The sequence below is a fragment of the Haliotis rufescens genome, unplaced genomic scaffold (genome assembly GCF_023055435.1).
Source record: "Haliotis rufescens isolate VD_foot unplaced genomic scaffold, xgHalRufe1.0.p SCAF_1, whole genome shotgun sequence".
NCBI lineage: Eukaryota > Metazoa > Mollusca > Gastropoda > Lepetellida > Haliotidae > Haliotis > Haliotis rufescens.
In genome coordinates, this window is record NW_025963779.1 from 35698398 (window position 1) to 35723800 (window position 25403).

The 25403-nt window shown below is 40.1% G+C and overlaps 1 protein-coding gene across 3 annotated transcripts in view; it reads right to left on the bottom strand.

The window, feature by feature from the left end:
* LOC124139504 overlaps positions 1 to 25403 on the bottom strand; it is a 46946-nt gene that overhangs the window by 6794 nt on the left and 14749 nt on the right. The window contains exons 1-2 of one of the 3 annotated variants that reach the window (XM_046506620.2): positions 21924 to 22018; positions 18277 to 18565 (exon numbers count right to left, since the gene is read on the bottom strand). In XM_046506620.2, the coding sequence (XP_046362576.2) occupies positions 18277 to 18565; positions 21924 to 21943 (309 nt within the window). In that variant the 5' untranslated portion in view covers positions 21944 to 22018. Of the gene's footprint in view, positions 1 to 18276; positions 18937 to 21923; positions 22019 to 25403 lie in introns of those variants that run through there. The other 2 variants (XM_046506622.2, XM_046506619.2) reach the window with 2 other exon arrangements.

The window sequence follows — 25403 nt, forward strand, 5'->3', positions numbered from 1 at the left end:
TAGTCGCGTCTTACGACAATCATAGTCGACAAGCATGGATTGCGGAAGACCTATTCTACCCCGGATCTTCACGGGTCTCAATTATCAGGCTTCAAAATTGAGTTATAATCCAACACGAGCGACACGATTATACGACTTTTCATTGAAGGTGTAAGACGATCATCTAAAGTAGGTGCGTGAGTGAGTTCGGTTTTATGCCGCTTTAAATAGGATTTCAGTTATATTACGGTGTGCCAGATTAATTTAGGACGAAAGATCGAAGTGATACAGGTTTGGGCATTAGCAGAAACCCACGATCACCCACATCATCAATGCGGTTCTGGGATTCGAAACCACGACCTAAAGAACGCATTTCTGGGCCCCCGTGCCACCACGATCACACTGAGTTTGGGGTCCACGCGATTCATCCGTATAACCTGTTCGCAGCCTTCACACACTCTTCAACAACTACATAAGATCGCACGGGATCCAGAAATGAAGACCATTTTAACAGCTCCAGTTACCAAGTTGCAATCTCGACCGCTGTCAGAAGACACCACCACGTGTCGTTTTTACAATAACATATGCGCTCTACTAGAACCAGTAGCCCGCCAAGTGTACATTATTGATGGGGACGACTGGGGGTGGTATACAGGATCGATACAAATCTACTCCAGGGACACCTGGTGTCGGAGTTTATAGGAAAACTCCCCATGGGGCGATCAAGACTGCGTCTGGCCAGACGCCGGAATTCAAAGATGAAGTATCGAAACTATCGTCCAGCTTTACTGGACTTTGGCCTCCATAAAGCCTGCCCTCAACGGTAACCAAGACTATTCCGTTCACTGTATTTTAGTTCACCATGTTAGTTCACTGTATATGTCAAAATGAGTGACCGATCAAACGACTAGAAACTCCAGTGTATACCAAAATCGATAACCTATTCAACGCATTCATATAGAAAAAAACAAACAAATTACGTACAATTGTACGTCAATACTGTAATTCATGTCATGTGAAAGGGCATTTCAGTTAGTGTCATACCATGTTATTTTACCTATTTTAACTGCAATGCAAGGGCACGTATTTGAATATATCGTGCCACATAGCTGTCATAATCTATCCCATTCTCACCAGCTGTTGAAATCAATGTATTTGGACCGACGCTGCATCAATGAACCACAACGGGCATTTATACAATACAGCTTTTGTTACATCTGTAGACATAGGGTACTTCCATATTGCCACAGTACACAGGCTAAGCCTGGCACTGGAGCGATCTATGTACGATAGGTAGGAGTATTTGTACATAGCTGATCGATGTGGCAATTTAGATCCATTTGATTGACGATGTAACGAAGTAAGTAGGTCGATAAAGTAATAACCTAACAAATATCAATAACCACGCATTCATAGTAGGTGAACAAGCATCCACTGATCCTGGATATAACCACGCTGTGCACACACTATTTCAAGATGAGGTGAGGTACGGCGAAATTGGGGTTAACGTCGCGTCCAAGATTATTCCACTTATATAGCGACGTGCATGCACGCGCGCGCGCGCGCGTGTGTGTGTGTGTGTGTGTGTGTGTGTGACTGCTTGTACTAGTCCGGACCGATGCCGATTTATAGTGCTAGTACACTGAGATACCATGCCGCAGTTTAACATGAATTCCCCGTGACACAGTATACTGACTCCGAGCCGACCAGTCCTTGTTTTAGCCCTTTAATGCCGAGCGCCTGACAGGGTAACAACAAGAACCATCTTTAGGTATGACGCGGCCGGGTATCGAACTCCGGACCTTCCGCTCTACCACTAGACCACGGAGGAGGTCACTATTTCAAGACGCAACGAAGCAACGTGATTAAATGAATTGTTCTACAACACCAATTTAACACGTGAAAATGAGGAAATGCGCTGCATACTTTAATAAGATGCATGGTACCATTAATGTTAACTCATCTCGTCGGGATTCGGTGTCTCCATATGTCCCATAGCCCCACTGTTGCAATAGCAACTGATTTTGGTGATTCGGTGGTCACAATGGCATGACATTCTGCTGGGAATCTGATAAATACATATTTCATTGCTCGTACCATCAACCATCAGTTGGTCTGACCAAGACTCACTTGTGGGTCACGTTCTAACCATACACATTATCACTTTGTCAAGTATCAAATTTTCCTTGAGCAACATGAACTGTGCACTGCAAACTCTCAAACTAGTTTGGGCGATATATACTCTTGGAGGGTGTTGCCAATGTGTCTGTATACAAGTGCACCGTGACCGAAGGAGCTTGGCAGACCTCCCTTCCACATCATCCATCTGTCGACATTCATCACAAGGAGCGGTGTGGAACACCTTGCAACAGTCGTCAGTATAATCACTTGTGGTGTACGGAAGCGTACAGGTTCACTTGATAGCTTTTGACATGTGTGTGGTTGTTAGCCACAAACCGAATTATCGTTGATGCCTGATACAATAATGGTGTTTGTTATTTAGCGCCGATGTCACAATATTCCAGCTTTGTCAAGGAGTTCTGTATACAATCAGCTCTGGACCAGACAAACCAGTGAATGATGAGCAGTGACCCGCATCGTCGGGATGCTTTGAGAGGCAATCAATGAAGTCACGGAACCTGAGTTCTCGATGCATTTACTAGCTTCTTACGAAGGTTACCGGGGACCTTTTCCAACTCGCAATGGCCACGGGGTATGCCACATCACTTATCAAATTATATTTTCCCAAAATACTGGATTAATCAGGCGTAATCTACCTGGTTCAATATTACGCAGCAGACAAGGAATGCATCTTCGAGACACACAGAATTACGTTCCATACATAATAACGCGAGCAAGGAACATCCGGAAACGATACCACTTAAAGGAATTCTTTCTTTGGTCCCACAAGGGCGATACTATCAAAAACACTGTTTGGGTGCCAACAACAACAGTCCGACCCTGACATCGCCAGATGGTCACCGATGAAGCTAAAAGCTGTGCTGATGTATGCTGTTACAGACGCTGTGCGTATTTATATTCCCCTGCACGGGTTTGCTTATTTTGCAGTATCGTGTAGCATCGTGTATGGCGAAGTGCCCTATCCTACGGCAAACGGGTGGGAATGCTGATCGTATACAAGGAGTCTGGTGTATCTCCGACCAGTCTCAGAACAAGGGTGTGGTTGGGTTCACGTTCTATGTTAACCTTTGGAGTAATTATTGTTGTTTTATTGTGCTTTTTTACATTAATCAGAAACAAACGTTGTGAGAACACTACTGGCACTAACTTCCACAAAAGCAGTGTTCGAATTGATACGCAAAAATGATTATGAAATTGACGATTCCCACCTTTCAACCAGGTATTTGGCTTCAACAGGTATCCTCAATACAATACCTGCTTGCTACTAGCTACTTTTTTTTTTGTTTAACGCCCCACGCAATATTCAAGCTATATGAGGGCGGTCTGTAAATAAACGACTATGCACCAGACAATCCAGTGATTGACAACATGAGCATCGATCCACGCAAGCGGGATACGACGACATGCATAAACCAAGTCACCGAACCTGACCACCCGATCTTACAAGCATAGTCGTCTCTTACGGCAAGCATGGGTCGCTGAAGACCTGTTCTAATCCGGATCTTTGCGGGTCGCTTGATACTAGCAAAATAATAAATAAAGAAGTTGAAATACATAGAGAATCTCACCCGAGTGTCTTTTGATATCAAATATATCAACACGAGTTGATAAAAGTGGAAAAATCCGAGGCTTGCCGAGGATTTTTGCCACTTTTATCAACGAGTGTTGATATATTTGATATCAAAAGACACGAGGGTGAGATTTTATTTATCATCCAACATCATTCTTTAAACTTTTTCAATTTGTAGACAGAAATTAGCAGTGTCTTCAGTGTAAAAAGTACTGCAAACAGCTTCAGTAGCAGAGCCATTAGTGATGTCATTTGATTGTGACGTCATGGTAACCAGTGATGTCACAATGGTCTGCAAAGCATTGTGATGTAATTTCATTGCAGCGATATCTACAGTGTAGATATCGCTTGATCTCATCCAAGCGATATCTCCTGTGGGAGCCAGTTTTGGATGATAAATGTCAACTCATTGATACTACAGCTTCTAAATGCAACTTGAAGACGTCCTCCTTGCATTCGCTGCAAGATAATTGTGGGTTTTATGATTTTGTTCGTCCAATCGATGTAAGGTACTTATCAACCCTTCTGCATCGTGTCCTCTGGGAACAATCAGCTTGGCAGAAAACACGACCAGGCATAAGAAGCTTATTGTCACGTCATACCGATACATAAATCCTTACCATGTATATACATTACCTGTCTTAGGTAAGCATGGTATCACAGCAATCGATGGTGGTAGACGCTTCTACTTTTCTCGTTTCCTAATATTGCATATTACCTACACGTTATCCTGATATTGAATATTACCTACACATTATCCTGATATTGCATATCATCATATAATGGGTAGGTTTCTCGGCAGGATAAAGCCAACGGATAAAAACGATATCCGTTGGGGTCATATGCGGATAGAGATGCAAATATCAAAGGTCAAGTAGGGACTACTTTCACTGTTTATAAACAAACATGGCGTCGCCCTTGTCATTCGGCGATCGAGTCAGAATTAACCATCGGGAATCTGGAAAACTACAGGGATAATTGCCATCATTATCAAAAGAACAGTCTAATATACTGAAAATCTGTGTCTAACTGTGACGTTGCTAAGGCATTTTATAAGTTTTGGCAACTTTGGAGATATAAATTTCGAAACAATTTGGCGAGGGCACGAGGCCTAGCCAAGCGGGATCAGTAGCCATATCTGTGCTTGTAGACCTCTGCGGCTTGAAACCTCCTCCACAAACTGAAATAGTTGGATTTGGCGGAAATTGAATTGTTACCTTGTTTCGTTTTGTCGCTGTGTGTACATCTGACTACACTTCTTATTGTAATGACAGGACAGACCGAGTGTCAACAACGTCTGACCGTGGCCGTGACGTCTCATAGACTAGGGTTAGAGTAGCTTCCCTTTGACGAAGGGCAGTTACTCTAGCGGACAGACCGATGGATTGCCGCGAAAGGCAATTAAAAACAATTGTTATTTTGCGTATATATTGCTTCGCCACTGTATAAGAAACAGATTTCAGTTGGAACTATATTGGCTACTGTCACTGTCCGACTGACACATCACTTACCCTGTGACGTAATAAATATTAATGCGCGCATTCCAGGTAACTCGCAATGTTTCGGTAATGTTTGTGAGAGAGGGAAAGCGATTTTGAAGCACAGAATTAAAGAATGACATTATATGATAAAGAGGTTATCACGCTTGTTTGTTTGGGGATGGTAAATATCCTGTATTAGGAATAAACACTATGTATTTAGCTCGCCAAGGCTCGCTAAATACAATGTTTTTTCCTAATGCAGGATATTTACCATCCCCAAACACACTCGCGTGATAACCTCTATTTACCAACACGTTATCCTGATATTGCATATTGCCTGCACTTTTACCTAATATTGCATATTGCCTATCCTACTATTGCATATTACCTACACGTTATCCTGATATTGCATATTACCTACACGTTATCCTGATATTGCATATTGCCTACACTTTTACCTAATATTGCATATGGCCTATCCTAATATTGCATATTACCTACACGTTATCCTGTTATAGCATATTATATATCCTAATATTGCATATTACCGCAATGATATGGATATACAAAAATGGTGTAGTGGAAGATACGCCGAAGACTTCAGGATGGTTAAATGATTGCGAGACGTATGAAGGCAATTCTAAGAATCTCCCGTCGGTATTCACTATGTATGTCTGTAACTGACACCTTTTCCTTCAAGACAACATTCAGATGGACAATTCACATTAGATTTATTAAAATATCAGAAAGAGTATGACAAGCAATACCATTTTCTAATGTAGTTTCTTTTAGATAGTATCAAAATAACTGAAGCACAATTTTATGAAGACCTCACTATACGAAGGAGAATTTGGTTCATTCTGAAGAACTGCAACCTTGAAGTCGTTGCACGTACAATCTACTTTCTGACAACTCATGAACCGGCAACCAGGACCAGCAACTAAGTGACATTGTCGAGCATAACGACGCTGTAACAGCGCCATGTCTACACGAATAGGGCTGACCTGTAGCGTGACGCAAGCTATGAAGCCAGGGCTGGTTCGAATGAGATTACAGAGTGACAGATCTCGTTAGTCCCCCCATTATCGCTATCTGTCTATGTACATGCTCGACACGGTGTGGTGCTGTACATGCAACATGGAGACGGTTACCCCCAGGCTGTATGCTGACATAGGTTAATACGTGCGTCCGTCTGACGCAAAGGAAATGTATATGTCATGAAAGCTTCTTGCACAAAGCTAACAACGTTTTTGCATGAACCTCTGTTGAACTCATGTGGTTGCTACATTGAATAGATTTTGTTCTTTAAAAATCAGCCTTTTATTAAGTAGGCAAGTTTACTAAGATAAATGCATAGAACAAATTCTTCTGGCTATTTTGGTATTCCCGAGGGTAGGTTAGATCCTTACTGTTCTATGATGGTTTCTGTGTAGTCCTCACAACATCCCTGAAGATTCGGGTGGAGAATAGGTTTTCAGCAACCCATCCTTGCCGTAAGGGGGGCACGGGTGGCCCAGTCGTCTGAGGCGCCGCAATTCGCTGTGCAGAGTTGCGTCCCTTGGGCACGCCAGAAATCTATGATTGTGGGTCTGAAAACCGGTTCGCCCCGATTATGTTTCTAGGTTTGTCAGCACCATACCTGTGCTCGACGGTTTCACCGAAGTGGTAAACGTCTCAGACCTGTATCACTTTGGGCTTTCCTCACACATTAAGCTGATACGCCGTGATGCAACTGGAATACTGTTAAAAGCGGCGTTAAACTCACTCACACACTCCTTGCCGTAAGAGGCATTCTACTTAAAATTAAGATGTTAAATACTACTCTTCTGTCCGAGTTTACTTGGCGGGTAGCCATGATATAGTTGAAAATTTGCCGAATGAGGGGCAAACCTTAGCCATTAAGTTCTATTGACACATTCCTGTGTAATATAATTTAATCAAATCCAAAATTAGACTTACCAATCTCGTAACATGATCACAATCATGCGAGGCATGGATGATGCGATTAGATACTATTACATGATCAAAGAAACAAGACTTCCATTGCTAATTCAAGAAATACGTTTTACACGATCCAATATTGATTCAATTACCGCAAACGCAACTGCCCGTCATGGAGTGCAATTAACCAAACATGTTCACTACGCTCGCCCGAAAGGTGGCGCTTTTGACCTTGATACGTGACCACACACAAGGACTTTGTGACCAAAGGAACGGAAGCCAACTAAATTTCAAATGATAGTGTGCACTAGATGCGTTTGACACATACAGGCGACTGCTACCTATCATGCCCAAGCCTACTGACAAAGACGGACAGTACCAGGTGCCCGGCCTTGGAGATGTCCTTGTGTTTATCAGGGCAATCGTCCGGCAGTCACGATCTCCATGTCAACAGCTGGTTCCACACCTAACATTCAGACATGACTCAACGATATTGCTGAAATGGCGAATAGGAACGGAAGAAATAGTAGGATATAGAGACGTTTCCAGCAACTGAATGACACCGGGAACAAATCGTTTTAAGTTGCTATTTCTAACATATTTGCTGGAAAGTTTATTTACCTTTATAGATAAGTTATAAGGCCATTTTGGTATGCTATTACCATCGTGTGTATGGCATCTGAAAAGAACATTCTTACGAATAAAGTAGATTCTCTAGTTTAACACACTTATACTGGTGTAATCAGACCTCCCCCATATATTCTCCATGTATCAGTCAAGTGCCTGGTCGAATACTTCACCAGCTACTGACTAGGGTAAGACAAGGATCACCATTACTACCTTATGATTTGCGTATACAAGTACTGGATAAGGGCTACGATACTTTCAATATACACATAGTGTGAACTTAGCATTTCTGGGTAATGTGTCTTATGCATTTGACTCTTTACTCGATTGCAACTTTTTGCTACTCTAAGTTTGCTACTCCAGTACTGTACGAATATCCTTGTAGAAAGTCCATATGTAAATGCAAAGACGTGCATAAAAGCCTATTAGCTTACCATTGTCGTAAGCATTCATATTGCAAAATCCTAACATGTTTCATTGTAATGTTATAATAATCGTCACAATTTGTGTCAAGGAACTTTGCCCATTTTTCTCTAATTGGAAATGTCTGTGTGCTGTTGAGGTCATTGACCTATGGCATCGAGGCTCCCTTACAAAGGAGCTAAGGATAGCTTACTTTATTCACCGTGAATACCCTTACAACCATTACATCAAATCCCTATTACAGCAACACCCAATCTACGCTATAAAAACACCGGCCAGCACTTTACATTTGTAACACATCGTAACACATCACCCAAACGCTATTAAGTCCCCCGCTGCCTATACTCTCGTCTCGCGAACCCTGAATTATCCCTACTTTGCCCTGGGGACATTCGTCTCCAAAAATGTCAGTTCCGACATGATAGTTATCGAAGGCCTACTCCGAACACATCGTCACCTTATAGTTAACAGCTATGGCTTCAATTGATGTAGGACCTTCATTAATCATTCAATTTAAATCAAATTAAGGCCTTTGTGGTTGATATAGAGAAGCGCAGATGCTAATCGGTGCTGCTGAATAAACCCATTGATGGTTTCGGCAGATATGAATCTGACGTTACTTCACTGTACGCGGGATGCAATCTATATTGTGTAACAGTGATAATGGTGGCTGGCCAAGTTACATCAAGATCAATACAACTTTTTCATCTTGACAAAAATAACGACTATGGGCATTTCCGTTATAGAGGGTTAAAGAGGGGACTTTCTAGTTACAATTAATTTGAAGCATAAGGGCAGGGGCCATTGTTAACAATATAGGCATAATGCTACCGTATGTCCTTTTTGCGTGTGCAATCCTTCTTCGAGAGAAAACAAACAGTGAAACCGCCTCATCTGTTTCTATTCATAACGATTCAGTGGAATAATAAAAAAACCACAAGACTGTACAACAAGAGGGATTACTTTCCCTTTATATCGAGAAACTCCAGCATTTTGTGTCTACATTTCGATGTACAATCGAGCATGATCGTTCTGTGAAGATTTCATAGAGCGTCTCTTGCTACGACTCTTGCTAAAATAGTGTTTGATCAGGGTTCAAGGCCTTTTTAGCTTTCAAAACGTTTTATGGTCGACATGTGGACATTTCCAAATTTTACTCATCATTGACAATAATAAAGTCCGATGGAATCCCTATTTTCATTTGTTCCCGTGTGTTTTCAGTTGGCAAATGCATGTGTTTGTGCCGGGTTCCACCGGTAGGGCAGGATGCGCTCACCTTTTCGTGAACACCTGGTATCATCAATATTTAATAGTGATTCGTAAACACAAGTTTATGACGAAGTCGAAATCGTACAAAGGAGCAGAGATTTCTTATGATTATGGAAATGGTTTCATAGCTTTTATTGTAAAAGAATCTAAGTTAGCACCGTCAGGGCATATTATGATATCAGCTTAACAGATGCATACTGAACTTCTTTAGGTCTAAAAACAATTAATCTTCTGGTCTGACTCACCCAGCAGGCCTCTTTCCTGAATATTTATGAAAAACTGTCTTTGGCGTTAGATATGTGCGGCAGGTTGAGCTACATTCACACCAAGAACACAGGGATGACGACGAGTCATGTAACACTGTTCAGACTGTAGGCCTCATGCTCGCATCGTGTATCAGAAATATAGAGCTATGGGACTCCTAATGCTAAAAAGTGGACCCATATTTTTCAGTGTTCATTGACACATGCCACCTGAACCAATTAGTGCACATGTCGTGGTTCCTGGATAAACACGTTTTAACTTATGTTTAGAAAATAATCATGTTGAACGTATTTCTAACTTTACATGGACTTCTTAATTCGCAATAGAAACATGTTCTGCTCGGTTGGGATTCGGCTAACATTTATCACAAATGCAAATTTACAAGTAAAGTGACTTCTACCTGTTGGGTTTCAGATCACCCTCGAGGGTGTTTACGACATTACACGGACTTGCGACAGCAAGGGAAACATTAAATAAGCAAATTAGCCACGCGGATTACGTCAATAAAACATTTAACTTAGCACAATGTAACAATTAAACCAGGCAGCCTTTGATCTAAATGCATAGGCAGCCACATGCTCGAGCTGACCGCGTCCAAACGTCCACCTGTCGTGGTTTTATGGACATTAACGCTATCATTACATTACGTGACACGGGTGGAGAATTGAGGTAATTCAAAATGGCCGCAGGCACTTAGCGAGATTGGGCAGTCATGTTACACAATGGAGTGTACCCCTGGGAAATGATGTAGTTGATATGATTATTGATAACATTCCTCACACAGCATTGCTGATGATAATTGCGGTTGCAATGTTCATCAAATGTTTCTAGTTTTACACTATTTCTGGTAAAATTATTGCCAGTGAGGTATTATATTCTTTTTCAATCAACCATACACTAATAAACATGGGCCTACTTACAACAGAAAATAATATATTTATAGCTGTTGGTCCTATGCTTATTGACGTTTCAGACACTTGTTACACGTTGTTCATGATCCAATGAGGAAAGTTGAAGTTTGTCACAGAGAACTTTTGCAATTCCTTTAATCCTTTAATTTCATCTTTAATGGCTACAAATTGGGCATCTGACATCAAACACCTCCGATACCTGTATTTCAGTGCCCTGTGGATATTTTCCTCTGGTGTAAGAATACATCAAACGTTCTCCGGCACAAGAATAATCAACTTTTTGTCAAACCCCAGTGAAAACACTGCCAAACATATGTCTGTATTTGGCATGACACAACACAAGATAGTATGACTTGATCTAGGGTGTAAATGTATACCCTTCACCTTTATAATATTGCATTCGGTAATTATAACAAAAGCAAGGCACAGGTTTTCTATACAATGCACTTTGTACACGGACTGTAAATTAACAGCAATAAAATGAATTTGTGAATATATTTGTGAATGAAGGTGTATCCTTTGTTATGAGTTAATTCGTTTTATATTGCACAATAATAGTTTTTCAAGGGCGAATACGTGTTAATGGCCACGGAGTACTGCCATCCAACCCAACTAGAAAGCCATTCAGTGCCAAGAAATGTCCTGCTTTCCAAAGTTGGTAGAACTGTGGTAATTTCTGTAATGTCATGAAAGCTGGTACTGTTAAATGAAACTTTGTCATGTTTCACAGTTGCAATTTCTGAATCTTTCTCATTGGTACCAGCCCAGCTCATAAATGGAATTTGAACAGTAATAAAACGACAACCATATGTCAATTGTTTAAAATATAAGCAGTTATGGTTGACTTCGTGTGCCTTGCGTCAAAATTAGATGAACACAACCTATACACTTTCTTTGTAATTGTAATGTATCAATATAATGTAATCGGAATACAAGAGTGATGTTAAACAGTGGACTTAAAATTACTAAACACAGAATACATTCCAAGGGATTTAACTGATTATTAAACATCTGGTGTAGACAATATAGTGGTCTGTTGTGTACACTAAGGTCATGTATGTTTCAATGTTACACATAAAAGGCAACAACATGTAGACTATACGAGCCAACAGAAGGGTTGTTGATCAATACATTTACAGAGTACAGCGTCCCACATGGAAGAACTATTGAGAAATGAAGTGCTATTAACCATACTACTGTATAACACAAGTGAGGCTAGGGAACATTTCTCGGCATTACAACTGATAATGATTAATACCTGCGAGAAAAAAAAAATGATTATTGATCTTTGTCAAGGACAAAATGATGTCATCAGATGGAAGGATTGTGTTGGCCGGATACTTTCCTACAAAGGATGTTTAACATAACTACCACGGAGGCACATATTACTTGACATATATTCGAGGCATGCTATTTTATATAGTCTCAAAGCTCAGTGCCTGCTAAATGTTCTGCATTCAGAAACGTTCGCCTATTTCCGTAAGGTACAAGGTCACCTTGTTTCTTTCCGAGTGTACATACCGGTAGATAGTATTCCATTGCACCCATTTCACGGCTGTGTTCCTTCAAATCTGTCAGATGTTGAAAGTGAATACTACTCTGGTGGAGGCCATGCTTTGCTCCGTAACGGAATCGGAGACTTAATGTTGCAAGGAAATCGAAAATACTCCCACATCTCCTTGGTTAGATGAACAGTAATTACTTTGGAGTTTGAATTAGATACTGCTTTGCATCAACAAAAGAGATACCATGTCCTATTAGACGAACCAGAAATAATCGGTTATGTGTTTCTCGGCCGTTAACAGTTCGTAATCGGAAAACTTTTCAGAGGGAATCTGGACGATTAATCTTCTCAGTGGAGATGGAAGAAACGCCAAATCAGATCATTCCCATCGTGTAATAAATTTTGAATCGACTATTAAGTTACGCATGCAACTCTGGTTTAATGAAGTTTTATGTCTTTTAATAAAGCTGCCGGGCATGAGAGGAGAGAATCATAGCCATCATTCAAAATACGAAATAGATAAGAATCGGTGGTTAAGTCTGAGATGAAAATAAGTCTTCGAGAAAAGTAAGATCCGGTATTATTATTTCATGTAAGCTATCTGAAGTAAGATCAATGACTATTGTAAAATTGTTGACATGCTTGCGTTGTTCGCAACGTGATCAATTATATTGTTCTGACCCCTCCAGATGGGGTCACGAGTTGCGGGCGTCAATAGGTCATAAACTGAAGGAAGGTAAACATGCTGTAGTAGGGCGGAAGTATTCGTAGTGAACACGGTGACCACTGGTCAAGTCGATCTTATAAACATGTACACAGATGCCCACCTTCGTGCATTAACTGCCTTTCAAATATCTTGTAGCTTCGGTCAAGTACTCAACGAAAGGTCAACGAATCGGAATAGTTTTGATGCCTATGATTATATAGCGCGATCTAAGTTTATCCATGTTTGCTGAAAGATAACAAATTCTACAAGACATGATATTGTGCTTTATTCACCCAATCTAGCGTACAGATTTTATTTGATTCCACGGCAAGCCTTTGAATCAAATGTGACTATTCTAACTACTGATGTCTGTGAACTGTGTCCTTCCTCTATGTACACGGCAACTACCCCCTCCCACACACACAACACACAATGCCCTCCCATACACTCACCCACCCCAATACAACCGAAGCCCACCCTCGTCACACATATCATATTTGTACAGACTATGAACTCTATGTATAACACATTCCATCATATAAACCCAGTTGGTGGTTATCACTCCCTATTGTGTCTTAAGTAAAGGCGTTAAAACATCCTTATACACTACTTCAGAGCGTCGGGTTCACCTACTTGAGCACTCGGCCGTCATGTGCCCCAGCCATTCGAGTGAGATTTACAACACATACATGCTGAATTCCGAGAGTTTGTATGATACAACGTTACGCTGTAAAGCAATAAACACAATGATTAAAGCGACGGGCCAGCGGAACAGGTTTGGACAGCATAGACAAATAGGACAGTGTCGGATTCGTTCAAGGTTGCCGGGGGAACAAAAATACCAAATAATCTAAGAAATTAACCCTTAACACTTTTGTTTCTTGTAAAATACATTTTACAGCGACATTTTCTATATATTGATAACTAGAGTGAGTGAGTGAGTGATAACTAGAAACATCCCAGGAAAACTTGCTGTATTGCGCTCAACGTCATGCTACGATTAACTTTTGTTTCTCACTGTAAACAGGAAATTGCAAGTCACTTGGCAACGGTTTGAGTTATGAATCGATATGACAATAAAATATCTAAAAGACAATTTTCATTGTACTCTAGATGAATATTCCCCGTGGATGTGGCCGATCTTACATTTATTTTTTACGTGAAATAAATGCGTATTTCTACAAGAGTATGTTTTCTGGAAACTTAGAACCCGGATACGCCCTTGATGGGTCCGGTAATGTCAGCCTGACATTCAATATGACCTGTTATTTCTAATCTAATGGGGACTTGTAGATCGAGGCGGTAACCTTTATGAGTGTGGAGATACAACATGCAACTTAGTCGGAATAGGTGTTTACTAGGAATAACTTGCTATGGCAATAACAATGAGTATATATTTATATATCAATGATTAATATTCGGTATATTTTGTTAAGCTTCCACAGCTTGGTAACCTACGTACGAACAATTAGAAACGAATAATTATTTCAGATTATCATATGTTTCCTTTTATTTCGTAAATCAGAAAGTAAAAATAAAATTGCTGGACCCGTGGAGAGACTCTAGCATTACGACTACCATACCTCTCCAACAGTCTTACGATGGTCGTAGCATTACGACTACCATACCTCTTCCACAGTCTTACGATGGTTGTAGCATTACGACTACCATACCTCTCCAACAGTCTTACGATGGTTGTAGCACTAACAACGCTTCTCGACAAAGGCCCGTTGAGCGTGCACCACCATTACAACCGCCACTTCTAAAACATATGTCAGAGAACTGTGTTGAAACAATAAACAGTGTTGCTTTGTTTGTCCCTTCGGTTATCTTGAAGTACAACAGAAGCATGTGTTATCTCATTCAAAACACGTTCGGCCGGATTGAGATTATAGGGTTTCATGCCTGAAGCAATTAAAGTTCTGCATAGCAATGTTGCAATTCAGACACTTATGAAACCACACAATTCGTATTGGCTCAGTCTATCCTGCTAATGTAAGATCGCTGGTAAAGGGGGTCGGAAGAATTTAATTTAATTTAATGTTACATTTGAATTTCTATCGATAACATTTAATGATGACACGGCAGTATATCAGCATATGAACAATATACCACTATTGCTCAGTTGGATAATGAAAATAGTGTTAAAACACTACTCTTACATTCGCCATCCCTGTGTTGCACTAATTTGACATTTCAACTGACATTATCCCGGATAAGAGCGCTTGTAATTTCCTAGGATTAGATCTAAATATCCTCGCACTAATATCTGTATAATCCTCCCATAATTATTTCATATTTACAAATGACATTGCATCCTCTTTGCATCCAAGAATGCGATTTGACAAATATTTATTCACATTTTGAAACCGAAAATCTTTTTAACTGATGTACGATGTATTATTTCCCTAAACAGAATACACTATTTTGAATCAAACGTGTTTTCGTCACGTCTATATAATTTAACATTAGTCCGTGTGTAGCAAACAGGTGAAAATACTTCCTGGTGTAACGTAACCAAATCTCGGATTAGAACCTGATAAAGGGTTCCCCGTTGAGCTCGCAATCATCTGACACACGGTTTTGTCACGTACACTTGTGAGTTCATCCTCCCCATCCCCATCGAGACGAAAAGGCCCACGCAGCCGACTTGAAGTTGAACGATCAAGGTCGTCTATTGAATAACATGTCTTTGGGAGTCCAAGACATGAAGTCTAATGTGGTATAGCTATTTGCGTATCAGTTTTTGACATCGGGCCTCATCGTCTAGTTTGTACCAAATATGTAAATATGAGGGCACGTATCCGAATAATGGTTTCATGATTAGTGTTGATTGAATGTATAATGACAATAATGGGTAAATAATCAAGTTTGTTTGTTTGTTGTTTAACGCCGCACTCGGCAATATTAAAGCTATATGACGGCGGTATATGGACAATCTAGTAATTGATATCATGAGCACCAATCCACGGGTGCTCCATTGGGATCGATGACAAGCATCAACAGCGAGCCTGACCACCCGATCCCGTTAGTCGCGTCTTACGACAAGCATAGTCGCCTTTTACGGCAAACATGGGTTGTTGAAGACCTATTCTACCCCGGATCCTCGCGGGTGAAATGTATATAGTCTATAGCACAGCTGGAGCTGATCATTCGAATTATAGCTTGGTAGCTTAACCAGATATAGTGGTCCGACCAAACGTTCACACAAAGTGTATCCTTTCAACTGTTCACGATATCAGAGGTATTTTAACACGTAGCTTGATAAAGTAATTCACCTTTGGAGTGTTACTTAAATCTTGTAATGTGAATTCGATTTGGGAATCTTTGTGTCTCTATTAAACATTGATGTATACTTGTCTAGAACCAACACACAACATCGTCTTTCATTTGCCATAAATGACCATTTAGTTACTATTTTCTCATAACAAAATCCGTTTGTCACGATGAACAAACATGTCTACCCGTGTTAAGAACTGGCTCTGTAAGCAAATATATCTAAGCAAAAGTATAATTCAACATACGCCTTTACACGTTTCGATAAATCAAACATACATCTGGTTTTGATAACAATTTACACTCTAACCAGATAAGATACTGGTTCCGTGCTCTCATTGAGAACATTCCAGGAATATTTACTGCCAAAGTTTAAACAGTCTCGCTGTACAGCAAGGTAAGCAAAGATATCCAGTCACCTCAACGTTAGTTAACAATGGTCGTGTTTGGGTAGGGGTGTGATTTGAGGTAGGTGGACAATTATGGTATAAAGGTGACTGGTAAATACCACTGGGGGGTTCCGCGACTGAAAGGAGAATAATTTGAAAAATGATACCCTCGGAACAAGGATATAGGTTCTGGGGTTTCGGGGGATTTTTGGAATAGCTGATTCATGTTTCCTAATTCCGATAAGGATGCAGTTTTTATTCAATCTCGGAAAGCTGAATTTAACGAAATGTATGGGCTATAATCGTCCGGTATACTGTGAAATAGTTATTCAAGTGTTTGTCCAAGTGATATCGAGTTGGAAACAAGCCAATCCGTAAAAGGTTACATACCGTTTAATGAATCGAAATCATCAGTTATTGAAAATAATATTAAGACTTTAGATACACTTAGATAAGTCCCTCTTATAAAGTGTGTTTTTTACTTCTCCTAAAACACATCTTGATTTATTTCGTTATCATCTAGTACATATATGCAAGGTTCGTGTGATCACTAATCACGCTATACTTGAGTTTATTTACAAATGTAAAGAAAACGTAATCAAATGTAAGGTTGAAACATCATGAATGTAAAGTGCGTGTTGGTGAAGGTGAACAATCGATAAATTTTCAATCTCGATGTAAGACATCTCATCAATATTTGATTCTCTAACAAACATACAGACATATTATAATCACAGCCTTTGTCCATGGCCATTAACAAACAAGTACAACTTCATAAGCCGCAGAAAGATGCTATTCATCTCATCATACACAGTATAACGATTATGGAGTGATATTGAAAGTAAGCACGTCTAGTGTATGTGAACAGAGCGCGTTGGGTTCACTTCGATGGTCACAAGAAACAAACGCTACTCGTAGAGATAAGAAAACAGCACGACGTACGTAACTTTAGATTAGCGAAAGCTTCGGTGGGTGTGAGGCACAAGCACCGGTTGTGGCTAGTGTTTCGACCACGTTAACGTGGTGAGGCGCTGTATTTAGCAGCTGTATACGAGTGTCTTTCCTTCTATCACGTTCCATTAAACTTGACTTATGTTAATTTGGGGTGCATTTAACGTCGACTTGACAACTCCACACAGCTAGATCCATTCAGAGTTAATGACTGTACGCGCCGTAACCTTTTGATTATTTTTCCATATGGATATTAACTGATTGTATTGATTCAACGTTTTTTTTCATAACGAAATGAAAGTGGGGCTATAAATACTACAGATTTAATACCTGATCGCAAGTATACGTCAATGATCTAAACACATTACACATGACTATATCAGTGACCAGGTCTGAGATCGTGTGGAATGTCACACGGTGTTAGAAAGTTGGTCGATAAGTCTTCATGGGTATTTAACCTTGTGGTATATGTTTCTATAAATACAATGTCCCTAGCGGCATTTAAAGAAGAATGACAAATAAAATGTTCACCTTCAACGTATTTTGGGGGGGATATGTTTCTGTATGAATCATGTTATATTTGTTTCACATTCATATTTGGGAATTTACGGTTACATGATTTAGATGTGAGATACCACACCATAATACTCATAAATTGAAAACTAATAAATACACATTGCGTTAGAGTCCGTTGTATATAAATACAAGTGTATTATCTGTGTCATTATGTAAACACAGATGGACAACATGTGGAAAATATAACGTGAATTAGTCATATGGGCAGTGATGCAATGGAGCATTTAGTGAGTTGCATATGCGTGCCTAGCACACTGATGTACTTACCAGTTCCGTCCGTAACCATGACAACGCATTGTCTATCCTATTTTTTCTCTCTTTCCATGGAAGCTCGCTACTTAGTGTGGAGTTGCTCCCACACGCATTGGCAGCCCTCTTCTTTCGCTCTATCTCCTCCCATGTTTCGTCCTTGTACACGATAGGGACTGTGTACCCCTGACACATGTCGACGGGGGTGAGGGGTCTGGCTCGAGGGGGGGTCAGGTTGTCCAGGCTTGAAAACGAGCCGAAATCGTCCGTATCCAGTGCTGATAACGTTCGATTGGCGATGTACATACTGGAAAGTAAAGAAGAGAGGTCCCAGTCAGAGTCGAAAAGGGAAGAAAATAACGTCGTCATCTTGACGCTAAACCAGTCCAGTGTTTAACACACGTATGCCACGTTTCCTTTTTGTGTATTGAGGAAATATTCACATTCCAATCAACTCTTTTCGCGCAGCATACATCTCTTCCTTCTACGCATAGATATAAGCCACTGTTTCGTCGGACTGCGAAATATCCAGATCACACGAGAGGTCTTATAATAATCCTGTCTCGAAAACCATTAATCCCAGGTTAATCCAGTTAATCCTATCCAGCGTTCTGAGTCCCTCCTGTCTGTCCCCCGTACAGCCGGCTACTGCACAGACCACGCGCACATTCTCCCCGCATCTCTCACCTTTCCAGTGTAGATAATGTGCCAAGCTTGGGTTATTTTAGGAGATGGGAGCACTGCAGTCTTGGCAATAATTAACTTTTGCCTTTTTGCGTACATGTCTATAAACTGTCTAAAGCAAGATGAGGAGATTTAATATTGCATGCGATACATCATGACTAGATTATTGATAAACATACTCAAAATGATTGATGCCGATTGATTCACATGCTGTTACATGTCTGTTAATACGACCATATTAATCTATTTCTAAACAAATAGGATATTTTTCAAAACAATACATCTTTTTAAGTCAGTACTGCTTAGCTATGCATTATTTTCCATTTTTCAAAATATTATGTTGTCGTTTTGTCATTTATTTTCTATGTTGTTTCACGCTGCCCTCAGCACTATGGTGGAAGTGTAAATAATCGAGTCTGGACCAGACAATCCAATGACTGACGTCATGAGCATCGATCCACGCAATAGGGAAACGATGACATGCTATCAACTTTTCATTTATAATGTGATGCGCTTCTTGTAGGTTCGGGAGTTTTTCACTTTATTAGTCACCTCATACTCTCATTATTCATCGAATTCCCGAAACCTAATGGCCACAAATGTCATGCAATGTACCTGACATTTGACGTGGACAAATTATGAGTCATCTACAATGTAATTGCAGGTGAGATGTTATTACCTGGCCGGCTTTATGTGGAATACCGCACATAGCTATCCATCAACGATGGCGCAAATACCACGTTAAGAAAATATATTTCACTCACACTGACATTAATTTCACTTGCAAGCGGGAAGAGGTAGCTATTCACTTTCCTGAATAGTAACGCACTTCTGCCTTCCCTCACTGCGTACTTTTACTAAGCGTCCACCTGAACTGGAGAATGATTAACTGATAACAAAAATCTATGAAATGTTAGCCGGATGTCCTGTCCTTAATTTAAAGCCGACATTTGTATAGCCACGCGGGATAATAGTTCATGCATCTGGTGCATTGTTTCTGTTCACGGGAAACGAAAGTGCACATTTCAGCGGTCTGTGGTCACGCTACCTTCTGTCATATTTTGATGTACTTCCGGGTTCTTTGCAACAAATGTGGAGATAAACTGTTCCCAAGAGGCTGTGAATTATCAGTTCTTATCTGCATCATAAATATCATATTAATCTCAACGGGGATAGTGAGCATAGGAACTGAAATAGCCCATCCACACGGCCTGCTATCTTTACTGTTTGATATTTTGGTATAGACCTACTGCTCAGCTTGATTTGATACAATGTACTCTACACATACACTGTAGTTGTGTTGGATAGTGTTCAGTCAGACAGATTCACTGCTTATCCAGTGACATTCCAAATAATTCTGCAATATATTCAACTAGTTAATAATATATAGCCCATTAACATAACCACGAGTTAATCAAGGTAGGAATTAGCGACAATATATATGATATACTGATCAACCAAGATCTGGTAGAACAAATATTACTTCTACATTCCGCCTAGAAATCGATACTACCTACATGCTAATGTAAAGAAACCATTTTCTATGTAGGGTAAATAGCAACTTAGTGTACATTCGCGGTGAGTAAATATAAGTTTGTTCACCATGTGGGACCAATTTAACCTACACTGCCATATCAATAGCTGACCAACACTTGCAAAACCAAATCGATATCTGGCATTTGTTGAAGCTGTTGTGACAGCAGTTGGTTTATCTGCTGGGAGAGCTAAGGTGATGGGTACGACATGTGAATGTGACTAGTATTCTTTCAGCACCATTTATAACAATTATTATAACAATAAAATATATTTGACTTTATATTGTCGTCTAAATGCCAGTGACATAAGCACCACAGTATGTGAGGTGCGTGTTCGACTGTGATTATAATCATGACGGTCATCATCACAACAATAACCGTCATCATCGTTATCACAAAAAATAGTGCCACTATCACAAGCCTTGGTACTGGAAAGATTAGTATAATCACGACACAAGTATTGTCATAACATACATCGTCATCACAAGTATTATCATTGCCAAAGTCAGTATAACAAACATTACCAAAGTTGGAAGTCACAACAAATATCACTTTCAATTTCAATCACATTGTCACTTACTGAAAATACCCAATGACGACGACAGGGATGCAAATGTTATGGGTTGAAGATCGGTTATCATTACTGACATCGTCCACCTATGATAAACCAGTTCCATTATAATAGATAACTATAATAATCTTGTCACAGACGTCATCGTAATGTCCGCTGTCGTCATCGCTTTTACCTTATACACTATCATAATAATCATCTCCTTTTACGACAATCGTTATAGTCGTAATGATAATCTTCAAACATACTGTGAAGGTAACGACATGACTGAGGAAATATTGTATGACGTTCTGATGAGGCGCTAATACAATACTCATTTTTCAAAAACTTCGAGCCCTATATGTTATTCGTAATCATCTGTGTGCAAAGGACGTGTCCTAATATATCTAAATTATCTGCTCAACATGGGCACATCAGTTATAGCGTCACGACGGCTCCTGTTCTCTTACCTGTGATCTGCTCGTAACCGCAAATGGTGACGTGAAGATTTATAAAGCTACAGATTAAGTCTACACATCTTCATTAGAATATATACATGTCACGAGATCCGATGACAATCTCATCTCAATCGCATTATTGTGGACGAAAATACTTTCAGAAATGTTTCTAAACAGGGAATAAAAAGACATTTCATCGCATACTAACTATACAACACATGCTGAAATGAAAATAGGATTGTGCATTTCTGAAATCGGAAGTGTTTCAAAACATTCTCCACTCACGTTGCTCCAAAAGGTCTAAACATCAACGTCGAACAATGAGCGACACCTGACTGTAGCATTGTAATCAGTTCCGCTGTGACTTTAACAAAGGTGACAAACTCCAGACCAGCTATCTGAGGAATGTAAGTTTTGTATAAACTGTCCTTTACTCACCTCGTTTTAAAAAACAACATCGCAGATTGTAAGTTCTCAAACGGCTTTATCACAACAGGCCTGAGTGACTGCAGTTAACACTATGCCTGCCTGGCCTAGTGGTGGCGTAGGTAATTCGTTGGAATATGTAATGACCTCTCGTATGGCCAGTTGTTACACAATGGCGTCACAGATGACTGGTTGCCTGACCAGAGGTGTTAAATGCTTCAGTTACCACTGACCGCGAGCTTGTCTCTTTACGGTCACTTGCTTTCCGATGTTAATTGGATGAAGGCGTCGACCTATGGTGCGGTGTGAACAGTAGGTGATTAGCGGAGGGGAGGTTGCTTGATTGCTGCGACGTAACTGTTGTATACAATTCATTGACTGACACAGACGTTTCAGGTAACAGACGACAGTGACAGACGACAGTGACCGTCAACGCTCACATGTCGTCTGCTTGTTTTGTCTACCCCAAGCACGCGTGTCGTCTGCTCGGACTGCCACACGTCTGGTGACCGTATTTGATTGAATTATGAAGTACAAAAATAATGATCAAGCCTTTTCTACATATGCCTCGCATTGGTTAATTAATGTTAATTAATGTACCATATTCTTGCAGATTATATAATAGAATCTATTTCGCTATTTTTATTTATTTAACTTCCACAAATGTTTTGTTTTTATTTGTTGTTTAACGCCGGACCCAGCACTATTCCAGTTCTATGACGGCGGTCTGTAAACAATCGAGTCTGGACATGACAATCCAGTGATTGACATCGTAAGCATCGATCCACGCAGTTGGGATACGATGACATGCATCAACCAAGTAAGCGAGTCTGACCACCAGATCCCGTTAGTCGCTTTTACGACAAGAATAGTCGCCTTTTACGGCAAGCATGGGTTGCTGAAGACCTATTCTTCCCCGAGACTTCAAGGGTCACATACACAAATAATGAATACGAACTATGTGATTTTACTAAAGGTTAATGATATTGATGCAATGGTTGTAGGCCGAAATCATGTGATAGACTGCTTTCAAACATTATATTACTCACGGTGGTCAACAATGATAATAATTAGTCAAAACTAGTGCAGGAAAGTAAACAATATCGTTGGGTCAGATTTATCATATATGTTTATAAGCTAGTGCTAAATATATTATATTTCCAAATGCGTGTCATGTATTTTTGGTGAACCCTAACGGCAGACAGTTGATCGAACCTTTCCATTTAACCAAACAGGCGTAATTTCACTGCGCAAACAATGTTGTCTAAAGAAAGAGAAACAGCAATGTACTTAATGAACTATTTGGCTTTAACATTATTTGATTATTTTTATCCCATTTTTATTCATTTAATCTTCTCAAACACCAAGCCAACACTTTTAGTTTCAACCGAATTTGGTAATCCTTACATCGCATCCGGAACACACAAAAATAACCAATTCTAACCAAAGAAGCAGACAGACACAGCGGATTGACAGTGAAAACTGAATTAACGCAGGACGATTGTTGCAAGAGCTGATAGCAAATCGGTGTATCTGGGGGCGGCGGTATGTGAGAAATCCTGCACATCCGTGTCTGTAAGGACATGGGGACTCGTGGATGTCATCTGCACAGCACTTACAATAATTAGTGTGTCTGGGAAGACCCGCCGGCAGAATCGTTGAAGAGATTACAAGCCTTAAGGAGAAAAGAAATAGGCTCCGTTTTCATCTCCAATCCCCTGACCAACGAATTTAAAACGTAGACAACAAAAATATTGCACAGTTGGTCGTATATAAACAAAGGCAAGCCATATTCCACGTGCTATATTATAACGGGATGTAGAATACACTCACAAACCAAACTAAGATATGTCCGTTCTTAGGATGGGTTACAGCTGAAAGTGCCCCGACAGTGCAGTAATGCACAAGAGCAGGTTAATGGTCCCACATCCTCGTGATAAAGGTGTTGGAAGAACCAGGCAACACAGGAACAATATGTAAAGCGAATTCATGGTGTTATCGCCCGTCGAATAGCAAGGATATTGGTAAAAGCGCACTCGTTCACCTACCCAACAGATTTGAACATAGAACATCTGAAAAAGACCATGTTTAGTCATGGTAATGCTGATATAAGACCTCCACATATCCATTTTTAATGAAGCACCGACTTCCTTGACTATGAGACAAGCCTGCGATTGTGTGTAAGCTACGTAGGACGTTACAGGAGGCGCCTCTGAGATTCATCCAGGAACACGTTTCCCCCCGCAGAGTGCCTCCCCTCATCACCTGTCAGTATCTCCCATACACAGCATCAGTCACCAGAAGCTGGGGATTACGGATTATTAGATTAGAGTGTGATTAGTGTTTACAATCAATCACGAGAACCAAGAGACTTGAAATTACGCTTCCAGGATGCGAAGTGATAAAAATAAGAGTTGACACTCTCGACATCAAATTTACACGAGGCCGAGTATTACATTTTAAACACATTTAGTGTCCTTTTAGTTGAATTCAAGGAACTATCTTGGGATATATTGACAAAGTATTGAGAAAAAAACTGAAAAGAAAAAACATATTGTAAATTATTGTTTGTACAGAATAAAGAGTGAATGTATTATATGCCGCATCAAGACATGTACAAGCTATTTCACAGAGGCCTGTTACAATCGAGATTTGACCAGGCAACTGACTGACAGCATGAGCAACGACCTGCCCAGTTGATGCACATTGACCCACATTCAGCCAGATCATACAGAGGCACATTGACACACATGTCATACAGACCCTGAAACAAAACATATCCACTACCGCCCATGCAAGTCTGTAAAAGTCGACAACTCTCGATTACTGCAGTTTCTCTTTAGTACATCTTATTAAGATAATATAACAACCGTTTTGGTCAAATATTTTCATTTCAGAGACGAATACAATAAGGATTGTGTGTGTGTGTGTGTGTGGGGGGGGGGGGGGGGGGGGGGGGGGGGGGGGGGGGGGGCTTACTTTACCTAGGAATTACAATGGGTGGAGTTTTCAGAAGACAATAGTTATAAGCTTTCAACTAAAACATTATCTCATTAAGTTTTAAATGTTTTTAACCCTTGACACGAAAACGTAAGTTGTTTCCAAAATGTCTTATCGACATAGCGTCAGCAGTACAAACGTTTGACGTCATTGTTTCAAGGAACAACAGTTCGCTATCGGAAAACCAGTAGAGATTCTGTACTTATCTAAATGAAACTCTCTTGATACGCTTCACGGAAACTTGTTATCGGAAGGAGCTCTTATCCAGGCTAGTTAGAGACCCAGTTAAACATATTTAATAAACTCGAGGCAAATGTATCAATAATGTACAAAAACTGACAGGATTTTACCATTCATTTTCACACCATAAAACATTCCCTATCACTTCTACATGTATGAATTTGAATTAAGAAATGACATTCAGTTGTGTCAGTACATCTAAAGTATGAACCTTCACAGAGCGAGGGTCAAATTGTATGAACGGCGGTCGGT